The following is a 21,332-nucleotide window of genomic DNA, read 5'->3' on the forward strand; positions in this document are numbered from 1 at the left end:
AACCCTAACCCTAACCCTAACCCTAACCCTAACCCTAACCCTAACCCTAACCCTAACCCTAACCCTAACCCTAACCCTAACCCTAACCCAAATATTAGAATTAGCTGTTAGATTTTGCTATTAAATAGTAGAATTCGCTATTAGATTTTACTATTAGATATTAGAATTAGCTGTTAGAATTAGCTGTTAGATTTTACTATTAAATCTTACTAGCAGATTTTGCTATTAGATGTTAGAATTAGCTGTTAGATTTTACTGTTAGATTCTGCTGTTAGATTCTGCTATTAGATTTTGCTGTTAGATATTAGAATTAGCTATTAAATATTAGAATTAGCTGTCGGAATTGGCTGTCAGATTTCTGACGCATAGGCTAATTTTTCGAGGATTTGACAGCAAAATCCGCGATCCTAATAGGTATAGCATTTGAGCTCGCCGGCCCATAGTGAAAAGCTGTATCACTGCCCGAATAGTGACTGCACTGGTCAGTTCGTCCGTTTAGCATCGCTATTCAATCATCTCGAAAGTGAGAGCTGCAACTTTGTGCGATTCGAAAGGGTCCAGAAGCATGTCCACGATTTTATCACGGGACGCCAGAAGCTCATCGGCTTTGGGTAACTGTATAGTCCTGTGTTTGAGGGGAATCTACATAAGGTTCAGCGTTGGATCAGTACGTCGAAAGCATCGGTACATGAGCAGCATCTGGTACTTCGTAAAATTAGTCTGAGCTTACACATCATGGCTGTCCGTAATTGTTTGTTTCTCTGCAAACTACTCGTTCTTAGTCGACTTATCCTTACCGACTGCTTACAATGTCGGAATTAGGTTACTGATGTTATGGGTTGTGCCGCCGTACATCACTGATCAAGCTAGCCAGCACACACTAGGGTGTAAACTCGGCGGCTGCATTATGGCTTGACAGCAAGTGTGCAATCCCAACTGCGTATATATCCAAGCAAAGAGCTTACGGATGTGAGATCTGATGACCAATGCACTGCGTTAGCCGAACGGTTCTATCCCATCTCTGTGTTGGAGACAGCCTGCGTCGTACATCATGGCGATGCAGAGTAGACTGGTATAATAGAGAGAAACGAATCCGGTGAACCTGTGCGCTAGCCGAAAGAGGTCATTTCCAAATGTACATGTTGTAATGGTCGCATTAGGACTAGTGCGATGAAGCGGCCATGTGACACAGGAGACGCGCTTACATTTTTCGTCACCCTACAGCAGAATGTAAGCACTGTAGAAATGCAGTGCAGATGAGCGAGCTTTGTTGCTCAACTTTGTGTCTTCCGAACGCTGAAGTACCTTGCCAAGAAGTCCGCACTTAAGTGTGCCAGAGGCAACTTCTACTGCGTCCGGTCGCCTCCTCTTTGACGTATGCGCCCAGGCGTCTGCAGCTTCAGAGCGCAACCTACCGCTACTCAGCCCTTATCGCCTCTGACGAAGCGGTGTCAGCCAGTTTGCTCTTACCATTTGAGAAAAGAAGCAGATCGCAAACCATCAAAGTGTGAACAAGCAATCTTCAGTAAGTGTTATAGCATAAGATGCGCCAGCACGTTGCAAATTCATTTGTTGCGAAGAGACGATTACATTGTGACGAAATTCTTAGATTGCAAGCCGTGTATCGACATTCAAGTGAGATTGTGCCAAACCAACATAATCTAACTTCTAGAGATATCGTTGCTTGATGTTGTTCTACTTTTTACTAGTACCCGCCTAGTTTGCATTCTTAGCACCATCACTCTAAGCACGCGTCGCGAAACCGCCAGAAGACATGTCCTTCCCACCGAGAGCCTTAAACCCAGATTAGCATTCAGCGCTAGTCAGAAATCTCACTTGCGGTACTAACCTAAGATGACTAAATCCTAGAAGCACCAGATAAAGTCATTGGGGTAGACTTAGAACCGCTGTTGTCAAAAGCGCCACCAGTATTGAGGTCAGAGGGCGGCATTTTGATGTAAAACATGTCTCAGGTTGCACAGGGTTCTAGGGATTAGCGATGACCAGTCCACTGTTGATATGGTCGTGGCATTTATATGTTCGGTTACAGTCGTAGAACCAGTTGTAGTTAGCTGCTGTGCATCGAACTCAACCCCGCCATGACGAATGCTGTAGCTCCAATTCTTCGTTACCACACTTGATACCCCGCAAATATGGTCTCCGATATATCCTGCGGTCGATCATGCGAACGAATTTGAGCAATACACTTCCAGTCTGTCAAGCCTGTGTTTTCCGTTTAGAGACGGGAACGTATAGCCCACCAAGTGTACAAATTGCATTACCACTGGTGGCGCTGTCATGCTCTAATAAGAGTCTGCCACATTGTCCCCATCCTAGTCGACGTCTTCAACTTACCGTTACAGAACAATGTGTAACGAGCTGCATGCGAATGCGTATTGAGCCTCGATAGTGTGCGCCCGTATGTTTGAAGATGATCGACAGTCCAGCGTAGGCGAGCCGATAGACATAACCTATTCGTTTGCCGCTAGTGACCCACGATGGCGCCACAACGTGAGAGTCCCACGACTGTCTACTAGTGATGCTTAGCAGCCCGGACCGACACGTTCTTCGATCGCGTTGTTATATTTATGATTGTGGGATGATCGTATTTGTGGATAGTTGTCGACGGGCGACTTGGCTTCTCATTGTAGAGAAATACCGGTAGGCGTGATGTTCCCATACTGTATCACCCACCGGTACGCACACAGCCTTGGCAGAACATCGCGTATTTCCTCTTTGCTTATTGCTTCGAAGGATCTTGTCCAAGTCTCTTTTACTCATCGAAGACAAAATTTTCCAGTCGCGTATGAGGAAGCAATGCAATGTGATTGTGTCTTGTTTCAATGTAAATGTCAGTAGTGGGATGAACAAACACGATGCAATAGTAGCACGTGCGAATACTGAGACTTTGCATCACACCATACCCTCAAATCGAGATCTCTTGTGTATCGCCGTACAGTCAAGATGGCCTCAATGTGCGACTGATCTTCGCCATCGAACTTCAACAGTAGTTTCGATGAAGTGTCCATGGCAACGCAAGCTAGGGGTTGCGAACGTTCCTTTCCGCAAGTCACTGCAAAGGGAATAGCGTGTTGGCTACTTGACCTGTCAAGTTACAGATGACAGCTTCAGGCTGCACTACTGGTTGATTCTCCTTTTCGCGTCAGCATCGGCTAGCAAACCCCTTCAACCGTTTGATGTCCTTGTGCCATCATCATTGTATATGTCGATAGTTTCCGAACAAAAAGGATCTCCTCGGGAAAAAAAGTTAATGCGAAGACTGGAAATGCTATAGTGATGATTTTTAATGCGGTGTGGTGCGTCAAATCGAGAGTGTAGTGCGTTGGTGGGGAAATTATGCTTGATGTTGGCACGCAACCCAGGCCAAGCACTGTGCGGGGTCGTTTTCACTTGTCGCAAGCCGCCGTGGGTCCACAGTCCACAATGAAGAATCTGCCAATGAGCCTCACTTCCAGCGCCGAATCTGGGACTGTTATTTTGTTCGCAAAGTCAGGGTCCTCGTCCAATTCTCGTTTATGTTTGACGTCCCCGATGACGCTACTTTTCACATGTGAACACTTGACGCTGTGCTTTCACTCTACAAGCTTTTGTCTTACGAATAAAGCACTTGGAAGCCAGCTGTGCTGGCGACAGCCTTGATGACTGTTGTGATCGAATTGGATCGACATGTTCAAGAGAAAGGGAACCCGCTAGCGACAGCAGTACCCTGCAGCCGCTCCCCTCTAGGCTCGCTTCGTTGTGCGGATCACGTCAAGTGCCGCGCGATCTTTCGCTGGTAGCCGCCGGTACGTAAGGCCGCACGGGCACGCGTCGACATTTCCCGTGACAATGGGAAACCACTAGCGTCTACTTCAAAGCATCACAGCACAACAGAACAGCACCAAGGTGTCAATATGCCAAAGCGCGCGCTCTGAGAACAGCACTGCTCCTATTGATGAGTTGATGAACTGATAAGATTGACTTCAACACTGACTTTGACATCTTTCGCCCGCCTAAGTGCCATACACACTCCACTCCGTCCCGCAGTTTGTCGCTTTCAATGCGTGCTAACTCAACAGTGAAGACTATCATATTCTATTCAAGTTGATTGGAAGTTATCTGCAGCGACAGAATCCAGTCACACGATATCCTGCACTTCAGTATTTTGTCTCTGTGACTCACTCTGTGTGCACAAGAACTCCGTTGTGGAACTGTAATGGCGTAAAAAGGAGAACTCGGAAGTAATCTGGGTCTTCGCACGGGTGTTCCAAGGTAGGTATCATCATAAGATATGTATCGCTTGTCTGTCTACTTCGTCGCTTGCATGCGTCGTGCAGGGCTGTGGGTTTGACAGACGCAAAATTATGGATTCCGTCGCAACAAGGGCAGGAAAATGGAATGACTCAACCATATCAACTGAGTATGTGTGTCGTCTGGATGCTGCTCCGCCTCGGTTTCCGAAATATGGGTAAGTCGGTCCATGACGGCAGGTGTTTCTCCTGTCAGATATATGCGGCGCACTGAGTAGAAGGCCGGCCGCCAGATGTGTACTCAAATAGAGACGTCATGATTCGATCGTCAAACAACGGTTGACTTCAGCACGCTAAAACGCCTTGCAACGGCGGCAACGAACAAGTCACGCAACTCATCGTGTTCTAACGAATGCGCTACATCAGCACACGTTGATCAAAATCATCAGAATTGGGTACAGAGAAAGCGGAAAGCAATGCATCAGCTTTGTCAGGGTATATTCCAAGAGCGACGGTGGAGTGCAAACGCAAAGCCGAGCGATCGGACGTGTGGATGGGAAGCAGGTAGATATGTCTTTGTCATCATCATAGCATCAAAGTCCCATACTAGTCGTCAGGACTATCCGATAATCTTGACATCTCAGCGGATTGTTATACGTGTGTCTCAAGGCACAAATTACACACACAAGCTACATGTTCACATACTTCACTTAGTCGTGTGCTGTTGGGAAAGCAAACTTGTCAATAGATGTACACGGGTATCAGAGCATGTGAGCTATGTTCGGCGAATGACACGGTCTTCCGTACAGATCAAAGGATGCTTTGATCGTAGTGTGAGCAGTGAACACTGCATGCTATCAGGCACAGTGTTTGGGTTGGCTTCCAGCATGGCAGGGTCCAGCGAACAAATCAGCACATCATCGAATCGCGTGTCATTGTGGGTAAGATATCAAGAGCAAGTAGAACTTAAGTTGAGTTGTCCCTCATTGTCGTGGGTGATATTTTTTCAAACTGAGGAGGAAGCTAGCTTGCCTTTGAAGATCATCCTGATCACCATTCGTTGGCGATCGTTGGCTATCTCTCTACGCCTGTGCTTCGGCACGCAGAGTCATGAGGAATTATTAATGAATACCGATATGGAAGATCGTCATACTGCTTTTTTCATGCTGGGCCAGGGAGCATACCATGCGTCTTGTCGAACGGATGCAAGCTTCGCGCCAGATCTGACGGATATCAACATGACGTAAGAGCGCCGATGCAGAGATAGCAATAGCCCACTGTCCCGCAATCACAGTGTCATCTTCTTGACTTGACCGACAAGATCCGCCTTCGCTACCAGATACGTTGATCAGGAAGCCGTAAGTAGGCCCCACGCTCACGCCGAAAGCTGTTTGACGTTGTTTATCGTGATCAAAATGGAGACCAAACTCGTTACGTACCAACTTATCGTGCTGCAAACTTTGTTTTGAGCTACTGAGGCCCCTCTGCATTGTCACTTGCATGCTTGCCTTAACCATTGGCCATTGTCGGCGGGGTAATGGCTATTACGACAACAACGATGCATGCTCATCGCAACACCCAGAAGAGTCACGAATATCACTCATTGTGGCACAACAAGCGGACATCTACTTTTCATCGACTCGATCAAAGGGTTTGACTCTATTGGGCTGCATGGCTTGGCGTGTCGCCGTCTTGCTTACTTTGTATACGCCACGATCACGTAGCAGCGCTAAACCTGCAGTTACTTCCGACTTGGCTTATGTGCTCAACGTATCTAGCTGCTCGTAGGGACTTTCTGTGAAAGTTCCCCCTGCTGTCGACTGAGTTTTGAGTCTTTCGTCTTGGATTCTGAAATTCCCATCTTTCGCCATGTCTGTGTTGAAGGAAGTATTCAACCACCTCGTCCTGCCACCACAGCTTCCTGGCAAACAGGATGCCAACATCGAAAGCACCGGTGATGACATCGTCGTCCGACTCGTTCATGCTACGAATACGCTGAGCCGACTCGCTGGCCACGAACAAACATTTCCCTGGCACGCCATTCGTCAGTATCTTCATCGCTATCAATTTCTTCATATACACGGTCGGCTCGAGAAGCTGTCGCTGACCTCGAAGCTTTGCAACTTTGACCAGGAGCAACCGCTTCTTTTGCATGTCGCAGAACAGAACGCCGCGCTGATCGTTCGTTATCATGCCAGGTATGCCAGCCGCCTATGGTCCCCAATGTGGCATGAAATCTGCAGCTGATCTGCTTTGCAACAGTGCCCAAATCGAAGCTGTTGTGTTCGAAGCTTTCGAGATATCGCCCCCATCTGCCGAGGTCCTGGCTAGCGAAGGCGCCCTTATCTGCGATTTCCCGGACTGCTCGGCGCAGATACCACTCCTTGAGTTTCAGAAGCCGTCGTTCCAGCACGCGCTAGCTAACTTTCTGGAAAAGGGCAGCATAGAGCCCTTGAGATGCTTCCAGGCGTTCGTAACAAAGTCGCAAACTCCGATCGTCGAACCGCGAGATACAGGAAGTCCAAGGCTCATAACGCACCTTCTCATACCCTTGCTCGAGTCCATCGGGTCCTCAGTAGACGAAAATGTTCCTCGCTTGAGGAAACAGGTTCGCGACGATGCCGTTATTAGAGCCGCAGAACTGCCGTGGCGGAGGTTGCCTCTCTGGATAGCAATACGTGTAGGTATCCAGAGACAGCTGCAGCTCTTGCTAAGAAGCGAGGTTGGAAGAGTCTACTACAAGTTCTTGATCATCACTGTGCTTGTCGAGTTTCTGCGCGACTGCCCTGGGGAGCTAGCACCTGAGCTGACGATGATGCTGCAAGCCAAAGTCTGTCGTCGCCTCGCAAAACTTGAGTAACAAAAGAACAAGACATTGGAAGTGCATAGCAAGCTGTCTGACACTACTGCAGCTTTCTTCGAGGAGAGCATCAAGGAAGTCACCCAACTTGTGAGTCTCGCTTGGGAGAAGTTCAAGCGAGACACGACACGACCCGTTCCCCTGCTTCCGGCGCGCGCTGATGGATAAGCCCAATTCCTGTCTCTTCCCAACAGCGAGCCGTACCTCCAGAGTGTTCTGCATTCATATCGCGCGCAGAAGAGAACCTTGCCATCATTGCAGCTTCCATCATTACACGGCACTACGATTGAGCAGGTTGAGCTTTTTACAGACAAGTACCACCAATTGGCTGAATTAGAGGGCAGGATCGAAAGAAAGGAAGAGCCTCAATTGACTGAAGATCTCACTCCCGATTCGTCTTGCGAGAGGCTAGCCCATGCAATACTCGGTCTCGTGGACAGTGTTGGAGCAGCGTACGAGTCCGACCCCGAGCAAATGTCTATCTTCATTTTGAGTCTCTTTAGACTTTGGGTGAGGCTAGACAGGTACATGGCCAAGATCTGCCCTATGATCCGTGACTACCACCCAGCGTTTACTCCTGCACTTTTGGATGCGCTGCATCTGCCAACTGCTGCAGAAATGCGGCGGCTTCGTAATATTCAGCGCTATCTTCGCAGCAGGTGCGAGGAATGCAAGCATCAGACGACAATATTCTCTGTACCTGAGAGGGAAAGCTTTGTGGTGCGATACGTCTCGACCTCTAGATCAATGCAGCGACTGCACCGACGGATAGAATTAGCGTCCGAGGCGTCACGTCAGGCGAAGACGTCAGAGTTGGAGAAATGGTGGTCTGATTTCGACGAACATTCTTTGGGGATCTCTGGAGGTACATGCATCTGCACATTCAAGCAAGATGGGACGCGGGACGTAAGGGATTGCACCAAATGCTGGCACTGGCGAGTTCGAAACCGCATGCAGATCTATGCGCATGAGGACTTCCTCCCAAGCGATCCGATCAAAGCATCAGCAGTCGTCTTTGAGTTGGACATACCAAAGTCTCTCGCCGCGTATCGGAGTGCAACATGGAGAATCATCGTGTTGGCTTATCCGGCCAAACCGCAGTCTGGATCGCCGACTAAACTCTTGAGAGATTACGACCCCCTCGCTTCATATGCATCAAAACACTCCACCAACATCACTATTGCGTCAACATCTAAGTCATTCCGTGGCACGCACTACAGGGTCAGTAAGAAGAGGATGAAGGCATCCGAGTCCGATGTACTCTACCCCAATGGGCTGAACTTTTCCTACTTTGACACCGCTTCGAACACCTGGCTCAAGGACTTCGATAAACCATTGACTTTCCAACATGAGTGCGGAGTACATGTGCCGCCTGGACTTCGCAGCTCCGTGTTACCGAGCTCGCCGCACCCTCCCACAGTGGCAACTGGGCCATCGTCCTACGAAATCGTCGCATCAGAGACAAAATGTCCGTCTAGCCTGTCCGTGCACGAGTTCACGGCTTGTCAGCGACTACTCTCAGGCAATCATCGACGATGGTTGACACTGTTGGTCGAACTAGGCGCATCAAATGTGAACTTCAGCAACGAGAGCACTATGCATATGTTCAATCACCTGGCTACTCAAGCTGGGCCGGCGAAGATTAGCGACGATACACTCGGCGCCATTCACGTGGTATTCAAGGACAGATCGTTCTGTGAATGTCTAGCCGCACAAGTCGAGAAGCGCCTCAGCGACATCGCGTCAAATTGGCGCGAGGTTCACTGCATGGAGGTCATGATCACGCTGGGTCTGCGCCTGTACGACTTGACAGCCCCCATGTTGCGAGCTGATGATCTCTTGGCGCAGGCGCGTCGCATCACCTTGACTTGGATCGCCCGTCTACGAACCGATGTCAGAAATGCCAAAGAAACCTCCGTCGCCGAAACAGCCGCAAGGTACGCTTTCTGGGCTGCGTTGCTCTGCCGCAGGACATTTTCTAACATCAGAAAGTCTGACGCTGCCATGTCAGAGGACGATCTGTCAACGTTTGTTCAAGCGTCATTGGCTCTTCAGGAAAATCTCCTCGTGGATGTGGCCAAGCTACCACCAGCGCTGAAGAGGATGTTGATCCGAGACACCAAGATGACTCACAGAATCAAATCACGTTTGCTGCAATCCATAAGAGCCCACCCCCGAAGTATCGGCACGGCTATCAACGCATCGTGGTCGGAACCGGGAGGTTCAGCTGAGAAATCCTTCCGTAATTGGCAGCAGGTCTCAGCGATACATGATAAGTGGGTAGTGAGTTGGATGCAGACTTCGATGAAGGATCAAGCAAACACGCAAGTAGTTCACTACAACTTCATGGAGGGTCACTTACTGGTCGATGGGAAGCCTCTGGGACGTCTTCCACGCGACCTGCGAGAGTCAGATGAGGTAAGGGAGCTCTTTGGCGACAGGAATCTTCTCACCTTTCCGTCTGCTGCGTTCGGCATGTCGTATGTTCTCGCATCGCGGATACACAACCACGAAATACATTTTGGATCTCGCAACGGGCGCGTCGTCGTCCGCGCTTGGACTCGAGACGAGCTGCTGGAATATATTCCTTCTCGCCATTTCGCTGGGCTCGAGACTGCTGACCTTCCGGCTGCCCTCGTCTCCAGTTGTGCGCACTGGCTGAATCTGAAGACGAGATGTCTTGAGATCCGGCGCAAGCCTGTTCTGTGGAAGACGAGGAAGAGTGACTGGAGGATCGATCTTATCAAACGGCAAGCTTATCGAAACGACCGAACGTTATTGATCGATCCCAATTCTCCCCTCTTTAAGCAAGTTGCAACCCTCTTTCGCCACTTTGAAGACCCGCACAAGATTACCGTTTTCCAGCCTGCCAATTCCAGGGGGAGACTCTCCGTCGAGCTCCGCCACTTGGCACTCTCGTTCTTCGTAAACCGGAAAGGACTTCTCCAGTGTCGAGAATTGGACGAGGAGATAGATCCCGACCAAGATGTCGGCACGTTTTACGGCCTTGAAAGCAAAATCGTACTGCGAGATGTCGTGAACAGCAGGCGCCGTAGCGTGATCATGCCTCTTGGGCCAATATCGTCTATACGTCGTGGTATGCATGTGGTCGTTCGAGCGGCTGGTGGCACTGATTTCGCAAAGTTTGGGATCGATGACGTGCTTGGACGATTGTCCTGTCCTCTCGAGCCGCGGTTGTTGTATGCAAAAGCCCAATTTCATGCATATACATCGTTTGTCATACCAGATCGGTTGACTGGCCGTACTGGCACTGAGGAAGCATTGTACATGCTTCGGTCGGGTCAATGCCAACCATGGGAACCGCTGGGAGGTGCAGCGGTCGCCACTCTCCAAACAATCGCAGACCTAAGCCCAAAGCGAGAATACTATCCGCAACACAAGCAGGCACTGCAAGCGGTTTCCTGGAACACAAGGCTGACCATGACCATTCAACATGATGCATACGAAGGACTTGTCCAGAACATACTCGATAAGTCGGATTGTCTGCGGCTCTTTGTTCAGAATGCAGCGGAGGGTAGCATCAGCGTATACGACCCGTCTCACCTTCGGAAACGGGGTCTTACGCGACGCCGCCTCTATGAGCGCCTTTTCGACGGCACGAATCGAACAGCAGCTTGTGATCGGATGTACGAATCGCGTGGCCAAGAACCTGATTCGGAGCAAGCACGTAATGTTTATCATATTGCGAGCCTCTTCCGGAAGCGACCCTTCCGCATTGACACACGTAGAGAGCTTTCTGCGATACTGCAGGATTGGCAGCTTATCGGCGGCTTCCATGAGGGACGTCAAGCCGACGCTGCGAGTCTGAGCGACCTGGTAGATATGAGTATCGACGAGCAATGGGGGAGACTTGTGAACCTCTGTCGCCACTCCAAACTCGACGAGCCCTATAATCTGATGTTCCGCCTCAGTGTCATGTCGCTCAATCCCAGAACTGATCCGGACGTCATGAAGATCCTGGCAGCGTTTGCATCCCTGCCGAAGTTGAGGAACTCAATTCCCCCATCTTGCCCCTCATTCAGCCAGTTCAAGTTCAACGAATTGCCTGACATACGGTCCATCTTTCGTGTGATCTCTGTTGACCTCCCAGAGAAGCATCAGAAAATGCAGAACAAGGCCGAAGCAAGGCACCGCAAGGCATGTGAAGCTGAGGGGAAACGATTAGCGCAACACTTTCTCAACCAGTGGCCAGATAGGAAGGTTTCCCTGAACAGATTCGATTCGGACCTTCTCGATGTAGGGCTCGCAATGGAACGTGTCGTGCCGGAATGGGAGCGCCTGCATTCGAACCTACTCCTCTCAGCGTATGTCAGTGATGTGCAAGATGTTTTGAAGGATTATGAGGGAGGTAGTGGTACGTCACGTCCTAAGGCTTGGAGATGGGACCAAGAGCCATTCCCTGGGACCTCTTACGATCCTGTCGTGCCGTCGATCTCGAAAGATCTTCTTAGCAGACCGCTGGCAGCATCTTTCGGACATCAGGCATGCGAGCTGCTACTGCCCAAAAACAGCAAACTTGCTTCTCATATAGAGGGGAGCGCAAAACCCCGGATGCCAGCCAAGGAGATCGTTGAGCTACGGCAGATCCTTTCCGATTTGGCACAGTCATCCAACCCTCTCCGCCAACACTATAGGCTAGATCTGAAGATGAGTCTTGACGCCCTCGAAAGAACCAGTAATCAGACTCAAGTTCCCCATGCTACCCCGAATATCTCAGATAACGCGAGGCGCACTCAGGAACTCCATGCGATAGTAGCCACTCATTTGTCTCGGATTCGCGAGGCTCTTGCCAGAGATGACAACTGCTCCTCGTGGCTACGGCTTGGAAACCTCTGGCCTTGCACGACGTCCATCGCACTTTTGGAGCAGCTGCGCTCAAGCTCGTGTTGCAAGTTTGGGAACTTCGTACAAGAGACGATTGTGGCACACGGTATTCTCATCACGAAACTGCAGCGGCTGACACGAATCCACAACGCGCTGTGTCACGATAAAGGCAAGGATCTCCAAGCAGAACTCGGAAACTCTGGCCATGAGAACTGGAGCGCCCTGGAATGGCCGGACTGGCTTCTCCTAGAGATTGATAGCGACATTCTGATCCGGCGGGAGCAGGTCGACGTTGCACACGCGATAATTGCATCTGAATCGGGGAAGAACACAGTACTGCAACTGAACATGGGTAAAGGTAGGTCAAGCATATCGTAGACACAGTACGCTCTCTGATAGTCATCGCTAGGTAAGACATCGTGTATTGTTCCGATGGCTCTAGCGGCGATAGGAGACGGCAAGCAGCTTTCGCGTCTCATCGTACCCAAGCCATTGCTTTTGCCGACTGCGCAGATGATCCAGTCACGACTGGGCGGCTTGGTGGGTCGCGAAATACGACATATTCCCTTCTCTCGTAAGACCAACATCAACCCGCAGATACTTCAGCTATACAGGAACCTCCATCAGGAAATGTTGGACAGTCGGGGTGTTGTGTTGATTGCGCCTGAACACCTTCTCTCGTACAAGCTTAGTGGCCTCCAACATCTTGCTAACTCCAACCTGGAGACTGCACGCGAGGTACTTGAGTATCATACATATTTAAGCTCGATTGCTCGAGATATCTTAGACGAATCGGATGTTTCATTGGCGGTAAAGACCCAACTCATCTACCCAAGCGGCAAGCAGACAACCGTGGATGGACACCCGCACCGCTAGAAAGTAGCGCAATCCATGTTGTCGCTCGTGAAAGATCATCTTCCCAAGCTTAAGCAAGACTTTCCGCGCAATATTGAAGTCTTAAAGCGGGGTCAGGGCTATCCGATGATTTACATACTCCACGCGGATGTCGAAGAGGATCTGCATAGGCGCATAGTCGATGACATCTGTACCGGAAGAACTTCATTTCTTCGCTTCACGGGCTGTGCTTCGGATGGCTGTAGCCCAGAAATACGTAGAGTGCTCCTAGGGAAGACATTGGACATGATGTTGTTGGAGCGCGTGGCTAGACAGTTCACTGACGAGACTATCGCTCGCAAAACCTTGTTGCTTATCCGGGGCCTGCTGCACCATCGGATACTACTTCTTTGTCTCAGAAAGCGCTAGAACGTACAGTATGGGCTGCACCCTACGCGAGACCCGATGGCGGTGCCCTTTAAAGCAAAGGGAATTCCTTCTGAGCAGGCGGAGTTTAGACACCCTAATGCGGCGATCCTCCTTACCTGCTTAGCTTTCTATTACACTGGTCTCAGCCTGGTCCAGTTTCGCGAAGCTCTTCGCCATATCCTTGCGTCACATAACCCTGCTAGCGAGTACGACAGGTAGACCAGCAGCTGCGATTCGCTTCCAGAGGCTTTGCATCATTAGAACGTGATCAACTCCGATAACCAGGATCAGATAGAGGAACTCTGGAAACATCTTCGAACGAACACCATCGCGCTCGATCACTACATGAACCACTTTGTGTTCCCTGCTCACGCCAAACAATTCGACACCAAGTTACAGGCTTCTAGATAGGATCTCCCCTTGTTCCCGCGAACAGACTCCGACAAGACGCTAACACGTGCCAGGACCACTAGCTTCAGCGGCACTAGCGACAACAAAACGATGCTGCCGCTCACCATCCAGCAAAGCGATCTGCCAAGTCTGCATCAAACTAACGCCGAGGTGCTCACCTACCTATTGCAAGAACGAAATCGTGGATACCACACCGTTGCTCATGGAGGAAGGCGGCTATCAGAAACAGAGTTCCTTGGCCAACTGAGAGACAAGAAGATTCGAGTTCTCATCGACGCTGGTGCCTACATACTCGAGATGAGCAACGAAGATCTAGTCAAGACGTGGATGGACATAGATACGCAGCCACAGGCAGCTGTATACTTTGGCACTGATAATCGAGCCTGGGTGCGATATCGTGGCACCAAGGCGCGAGTGCCCTTGCTAGCAACCCCACTTGTCGACCATCTAGACGATTGTCTCGTGTACCTGGATAAAGCGCACACACGGGGCATAGATCTAAAACTGCCTAAAAATACTCGCGGCGCGCTAACGCTTACTCTTGGGCAGACCAAGGATCATACTGTGCAAGGTAAGTAACAACATTTAATCTACAAGGTATCCAATGCTGACGTTACATGCAGCTGCTATGCGCCTTCGGCAGCTTGCGACCACTCAGTCTGTTTGCTTCTTCGCCTTCCCAGAGACTCACCAGTCCATACTCGACGTCTGTAGAAGGAGCAGGGACCACAAAGTTGACTCTTCTAATGTCGTTCGTTGGTTATTAGAACAGACATGTCGTACGAACGAACAACTCCAGAATCTCTACATCTCTCAGGGTACTAACTTTTGCAATCGCGTAAATACAGAGTAGGAGAATGCAGCTTTTCTTTTCAATGCTCAAGACAGGAGTGCATTTGTTAAAGTGCTCCGGCATCCTAAGCAACAAACACTTAAGCAGCTATACAGGAGCCGTACGGAGAATGTCCACAGCACGTTACCTCCTACCACCACGTTTCCCCAGCTCAAAGCTTTCAGGAACAAACTCAATCAGCTACGTCTAAGTATGTCACAGGCGGCAGACAACCTCCACTCCTCCGCGCTAGAAGAGATAGAGCAGGAACGCAAGGTGGAGTTCCAAGTTAAAGAAGTGCGCGAGGTGCAGAAAGCCGTGCACTACGAGGCTCATACGTTTCCTAGACTCTATTCAGCCATTTCTAACTTTATAAGCACTAGTCGTCTGTGTAGAAACGTAGGATACAAAAGCGTGTTGAATGCTGTTTCACGCACGTCTACCAGCAACAGATCTAGCATCAGAGGAACAGAATCTAGCTTATTCGTTTCGGCCGAGTTTATAAGGACAATCAAAACAAAGGAACGTAGCTTAATTAACAATTTTCTAGTAAGTTCATCGTCTTTCGCGTTCTATTAGCATACTAACAGTTTAGCTAGCGTCTAGTTAAATAGATCCTTTACAACCCCATTACCTCTAACACACTCATCATCATCGCCGAGGAAGCAGAGGCTGTAATTCCTTAACTTCGTACTCAATCGTTCCCTTACAAAGTCTACCTCCTTACGTATTCCGCACCTGTTACAAAGAAAATGCTCCTGTTTAGCGGTCTACAGTATTACACTGCGCCAGCACTTCTACGCGAACACACTATCCCGCCAAGCCTTATTATTAAACTCAGCCTCTTTGCGGGTCGACTGTATATAGGGTATAAAGAATGTGTTTCGCTAGTTAAGTACATCAACAATGTCAGCGCGAGTAGTCGATCTAATATAACAATAACAGAAAAGACTAAATTTATCCTAGAGTAGACGTCTCTTCGTCGTAAGGGTCAGGATGTTATGCACACTCCGCTTAGCTACGTGTGCCAGGGTCGCCTGTTAGGTATCGAACATGCGTTCTTCGTGACCCGCCATGCTGCTGATAGCGGTGTGATGAAACCGTACCACACCAGTGAAGCTGTCACCGAGGCACCAGACGATGATGAGGACGAAGGCGAGTATGAGGGGGAAAGGCAGTATGATGGGCAAGAGGGCTAGCCATATGTTCGCTTGAGCTGAATCTACTTCTGTAGGACACCAAACCAAAGCGCTAGCACTGTTATGATTACCCATGCCGAGCGTGATCCATACGTCCATATACATTCTCCGCCACGGTAACAAGGACTAAGAACTGCCCTGTTCTAGGGAGTCTACTACACAAGACGTATGCTTTTTCTAACAAAGTAAATTGGCGCTAGACCTGCATATAAGGCGCGCCTCGTTCAAGAGAAGGAGAATAAGAACTACTCTTCTTTCTGCCTTCGTCTATTATATTAATATGCTAGCTACCTCTGAGTATGCTTAGTAAAGGAAAGCGAGTACTATTGTATACAGTTACGCCTTTGACAATATTCCTAGAAGTCAAGTGCATCGAACGTGTTTTGCAACTTTAGATAGATTAAGCATGATCTAATCTTCTACATAGCATCTCTCTCATACTACTCTCTAACTTAAACTTCTGGCATGTATTGTAAATTATCTGCATACACCTTTTCTCAATTTGAACAGGCGCTTATGCACCGTTGCCGTTGTACAGAAACAGGTTGGGGCTACCGCGAAGGGTGCCAGTAATTTTGTTCGCGACACCGAGCGCCTTAATGCGGTTAGTGATCGTAGCAGGGGTGGATAAGCCCTCAAGAGCCTGGAGGTAGACAACAACACCAGCGACGTGGGGCGCAGCCATGGAGGTACCAGACAGCGAGGCGGTAGCGGTGTTGCTTCCGATGTATGAGGACAAGATACCGACACCGGGGGCGAAGATGTCAACACCGGCACCGTAGTTGGTGAAGGTACCAGGGCGGAACGAGCTGTCTGCTGCAGAAACGGTGATGGCGTTGGGAGCGTTGGCGGGGGATTGGCTAGAGACGGGGAGCGGGTTGCCGAACTCGTCGCCGTTGCCGGCAGCGACGACGGAAAGGACTCCTTGAGTGTAGGCGGCCTGAATGGCGTTGGTCCAGGTGGTGGAGGCTCCGCCGCCGAGGGACAGGTTGACAACAGAGCGAGCGGTGCGGCTCTTGGATGTGATGTCGTTGACCGCCCAGTTGAAGCCAGAGAGAATGTTGGACGTGGTACCAGTTCGGCCCTCGAAGACCTTGACGGAGATCAGGTTGGTACGCTTGGCGACACCGTAGGTTGAACCACCGATGGTGCCGGCAACGTGGGTGCCGTGGCCCAGGGTATCGGTATGAGCGCTACTGAAGACGTTGTAGCCGAGGGTGGCACGGCCACCGAACTGCTGGTGGGCAACGATGATACCGGAGTCGACGACGTAGGCGTAGGTGTCCTGTCCAGCGGTGGTGTCGTAGATGTACTGGGTAGAGGAGCCGGATCGGTGGCTGATGGCACCAAGACCCCAGGGGGCGCTTGACTGGGTAGTCAAGGCCTTCTTCTCGAGCACATTCTCGTGAACCTCCTCGACATCATACCAAAGGTATGCGATTGTGTCGGGCTCGACAAGAGCAACCTGTGGTAGGTCAGTACAGGCGAAGATATATGACGGTTTCTTGATAGCGATTCGTGAAGAACAGAAGTGGGCGACGAAGGAAGGTTAAGCGACTCCAATTCATTGAAGCAATGCTGATGCGGGAACAGTGCCGATGTGCCCATCAGAACTTCAGTGATCCAGAATGCTACTCACTTCAGGGCTGGCCTTGATCTCAGCAATGGTAGCCTCGTCGAACTCGCCAGAGTACGCCTTCCAGTCCTTGATGCCGAACTCCTTCTCAATACCGGCGGTGTCGCGCTTGGCGAAGCTGCGCTTGTGGACATCGGCGGCCCAGTTCAAGTGGGCTTCGGCGGCAGCAGCGTCGACACCAGGCTTGAGAGTGACGATAAACTTCCCGGGGATGATGTCATCCTTCTTGGTGATGGGAGCAGGAGCCGCAAGGACACTGGGGAGCAGGGCTCCGAAGAATACAGCGAGGTTGCGAACGTTGACCATGTTGAAGTCTGCAATGCGTGAGTGTGAAGCTCCAGGATCGTCAGTGAAAAACTTTCTCAGGACAAGACTGAGTGTAGGCTGGCAGAAGAAGGAGATGAGGAACTCAAGGCTGATGCTTGATAGCCTCTATAGAGCGATATTCACTTCATCTTATATACACGACCACAGAGGTATCCAATCGACCGAATAGTCACAATTCTCCGGTCCTATGATGCCATTAGGACTATAGCCATGGTAGAGTAGCAGGGACTATCTTGATGGAGAAGGTCGAAGGACATCACCATTCCTGAGCACAGTATGGCGTGCTATTCACCAACTTACGAATGCCATAGCGCAAACTCCAAGACTGTAGGTGGTCTTCGCACTATGGCTACGCGGTTACTAGCACGCTTTGATGTAGAGTGTGGTGGTTACGAAGACATCCAGCCCAATACCTGCCGTATCCGGCCTGAAGTCAATATTCGATCAACAAGGATATAATGGTGCCAAGCCAAAGTACCGGGACAAGAGCACGAAAAGGAAAGGCAGCGGATCGTTGGTGCGTTCAAGACCGTTGCGCGTTAAAGTGTCGAAAAACTTTCGGGAAGATAACCATGATAGGACATTGGGTATGCAACGGATTGTGTGCTAGAAAGAATAAACGTAAGAGTAGAACTTTTATCTGAATCAGGGGTTACCTGCTCAGTGTTCAGAATGGAGCTTCGGCGGGATCCTAAGTAAAAAAAGTGATATGTAGACGTCCGAGCCATTTACTCTACCATTCGACGCACATGTGGTGAATGCAGCCTCTTACCTCAAGAGAGGTCGGGACGAGGTCGTGATAGACGATTCTCTGGCGGTTCGCGTCACCTGCCTACATTGTTGCCCTAGACTCCCCTCTGACACGTACGATAGACCTGCATTAACAGAAGCTTGTTCTCGTATTCCATAGGCACATTTCCACAGCCTCTAGTCATGTTGTTGATCCTTGAACTATTGTTGCGCTCAAATAGCCTGGATGGTGACGATATCTCGGATGGTGTATAGAAGCAGCAGTGTCATTACTGATTGCACAAATGCTGAGCAGGCTATGCCACTCGGCGTGCCAGTCACGACGGCGGAGCTCTGGAGAAATGTTGAACGAAGGATGGAAATGAGGGCGCGAGACTCTTGGCAATTTGCTTGGCTGCAGGAGCTCCTGCTTCGTTGCGCAAAGCGCGATTGGCGAGCACGACAGCAACGCGCCGGCGAATAGAAAAGAGAATCTGGCGTGCGACTTGCCGGCCCGTACCGATCACGCGCAACGAACACCGAAACTGCTAAGGCTTGAGCTTAGATAGAAAAGGCAGCTTGATCGTGCAAGGTTCCACTCGCGCAAATAGTAATCACGTCTTATCGGCAGATAAAACGAATTTTGGAAACCCACCAGAGATAGACCAGGGTACAATGCAAGAGTAGAGCCAGGTACGAGCTCTAAGCGCTTAAAATCTATCCGAGAGGACGACCGCAATCTGAAATGCAGCACGTGAATTTCCGTAGGGGCGATGAAAAGCGATAAGAAACGACTGAACACCAAATATAGAACACAACTCTCCTCAAGGTTTGCGGAACACGTCTGGGACGAGCATAATTACTCATGCAATATAGCAATCGCCGGCCGGTTGCCGCCCTGCCCTTGCGTGTACGTCGTCAACTATGTCGCGTCGTTCTTCAACCAACAGTTAGCACCATTTTCAATGTTATACGTGACTGGCAGGTCGTCCCCAATGGCTATGCCCTTGCATAGTGCTAAGCCATGCACAGCATCCCACGTGCTACACGCATCAATACATTGCTACAGCGAGTATTCGCTTATGCTAGTAATATCGCCATCCTTGATGTTCCTATCCTCAGTGCAGGTGTTTCTCTTGCTGTCCCAGGCGACTGATAACGGAGGACAGCTCGTGTCGATGCGGACGACGGAGGCTGCGGTCGAAGGAATGTATACTGATGGAGTGGAGCCGCTGGCCGGAGCGGTTTTTGTGAGTGTCACTGCATTTGTGCGCGTCGCTGATATCGTGGGCGTTGCCGGGGCGTGGGTGAAGGTACAAGTCGGATCTATTCAGGTTGCGGCCCGTTGGGTTACCGCGCGGGAAGGGAGGTGCGGACAGGGATCTTTCAGCAAGCTCGCCGCACAACAACTATCTCATCTGCCCAAGGCAGGGCTCACCCCCATCCATATCTGAGCATCTGCGTTGCGTGCCTCAACGACAAATGTTACTCAATCACTGTCGCTTCAGCCACCTCAGATCCTAGAACAAGACCGTATGTCCCTAGTACGAAAAGGAAACGAACACACCTGCAGGCGCGAATATGACCTGTCGTGCAGCCTGCCTGACGCAGTGTTGGAGCCAAAGATCGCTCTAGCAGTAACGGCCATTCTCCATACCAACTCGGCCTATAATGTCGACTCTGAATTGACTATTAACGCATTCCCAGGTCTTGCGATCCTGTCCGCACCGTCATCTGCGTGCTGCAGCTTCGCTAGGAGTAGACAATCATCTCCATATACACAATCGATGTTGCTTGGTGATGACGAATCTCAGCCGCAGCTTACACGACGAGAGTGCAACGGGTTCTGTGGCAGTCCGTTAATAGTCGCTCACGTCAGCATGGAATTGCATCTAGCTAATGGCTGGTAGCAGATGGTTTCTGAGAATCTCCTTCAGCTCAGTGCGGCTGCTCGTATTCCAGAGCCTCTGATCCAACCAACAGCATCAGATTCGATGAGATGAACCTTGTCGACGCACGAGGGGCATCTTAATCATGTTCGTGGCTGGAAGCCAGGAGCTGATCTGTGTGATAAGATGCCCAGCTACAAGTCGCAGAACAGGGTCCTTTTCTATCTCTCTCCCTCATCGAATCTCCCTTCTCCTGTTCCCAATCAGAAGTTAACCAGGAACCGAAACAATGGTAAACAACGTTGACGACCTACTCACCAAAACCGAACCTGAACTTACTGTCCTCTTCGCTAACGCCGAAGCTGGACCCATACCCAACGGTGACGCACAAGGCACCGCGATCATCGCACCCGGCACCACTTTCACGCCCGAGATCGCCAAGTTCATTAACTTCTTCGCCTGGCAGGGCAAGATCTTCGATGCGGAGAAGATGGCACTCGTGAACAAGATAACCGTCTTTGGCCTCGACGCTATCCTCGCCCATATAAGTCGCGAACCGAGCTGGATTGACGGCAAGGAATGTATCGTACTGGACTATTCGAAGACATCGGTGATTGCGCATTGGGTACGAGATGAGATTCGACTGATTTCTCCCGGATTGTATCTTGGAAGGGTGTTTTGGAAGGAGCAGCATCTGATCTTCTTCGCGTTACAGTTTTGATCGTTGATGCGACGTAATGATGTCGTCGCAAAGAGCTGGTAGCGGAGAGCGCGTTTTGTTCCGAAACACCGTTTCATGGAGTTCTGTGACTTCGTCACTGTGCAAAGCTGCAGCGTAGGAGGGCCAGGAAACAGAGGGCGTGTGGCGCATGAGTGACCGCCACTGTAACGAACAAGAGTGATGTGAAGATAGACACATGATCTTTGGTACACCTACCAACTAGCAGTGCAGTTCCCACTGAGAACTCCATGAAAGATGACCAGGCTGCAAGAATCCCCGTGTAGCGCCGAATCACAATGATTTCAGCATCTTCCGTGCGACGGATTGCATTCGATCAACAACGTGGGCGCGGAGCATGCCATGATGAGCG

At 50.2% G+C, this 21,332-nt stretch overlaps 5 protein-coding genes across 5 annotated transcripts; 4 read left to right on the top strand and 1 right to left on the bottom strand.

Moving 5' to 3' along the window:
• Positions 1 to 420: 420 nt before the first annotated feature.
• On the top strand, positions 421 to 615 carry GT037_010004 (zinc finger protein; the record flags this gene model as incomplete). The annotated part of the gene is made up of 1 exon (XM_038935051.1): positions 421 to 615. A coding segment is annotated over one exon (195 nt), but the record flags the coding sequence as incomplete, so codon positions are not given.
• A 5,504-nt stretch (positions 616 to 6,119) lies between these two features.
• GT037_010005 (uncharacterized protein) lies at positions 6,120 to 15,147 on the top strand (the record flags this gene model as incomplete). Its single annotated transcript, XM_038935052.1, has 9 exons — positions 6,120 to 6,448; positions 6,513 to 7,106; positions 7,163 to 7,200; positions 7,280 to 12,313; positions 12,365 to 12,701; positions 13,683 to 14,200; positions 14,253 to 14,335; positions 14,483 to 15,010; positions 15,076 to 15,147. The coding sequence occupies 9 exons, from the start codon at positions 6,120 to 6,122 to the stop codon at positions 15,145 to 15,147; spliced, it is 7,533 nt and encodes a 2,510-aa protein (XP_038782143.1).
• A 1,027-nt stretch (positions 15,148 to 16,174) lies between these two features.
• Positions 16,175 to 17,602, bottom strand: GT037_010006 (uncharacterized protein; the record flags this gene model as incomplete). Its single annotated transcript, XM_038935053.1, has 2 exons — positions 16,175 to 17,125; positions 17,300 to 17,602. 2 exons carry the CDS (start codon positions 17,600 to 17,602, stop codon positions 16,175 to 16,177), a joined length of 1,254 nt encoding a protein of 417 aa, XP_038782144.1.
• Positions 17,603 to 18,081: 479 nt separating this feature from the next.
• Positions 18,082 to 18,267, top strand: GT037_010007 (uncharacterized protein; the record flags this gene model as incomplete). Its single annotated transcript, XM_038935054.1, has 1 exon — positions 18,082 to 18,267. The coding sequence occupies one exon, from the start codon at positions 18,082 to 18,084 to the stop codon at positions 18,265 to 18,267; it is 186 nt and encodes a 61-aa protein (XP_038782145.1).
• Positions 18,268 to 20,530: 2,263 nt separating this feature from the next.
• GT037_010008 (uncharacterized protein) lies at positions 20,531 to 20,962 on the top strand (the record flags this gene model as incomplete). Its single annotated transcript, XM_038935055.1, has 1 exon — positions 20,531 to 20,962. One exon carries the CDS (start codon positions 20,531 to 20,533, stop codon positions 20,960 to 20,962), a length of 432 nt encoding a protein of 143 aa, XP_038782146.1.
• Between the last annotated feature and the right edge of the window lie 370 nt (positions 20,963 to 21,332).

The sequence above is a fragment of the Alternaria burnsii genome (assembly GCF_013036055.1).
Source record: "Alternaria burnsii strain CBS107.38 chromosome Unknown 121, whole genome shotgun sequence".
NCBI lineage: Eukaryota > Fungi > Ascomycota > Dothideomycetes > Pleosporales > Pleosporaceae > Alternaria > Alternaria burnsii.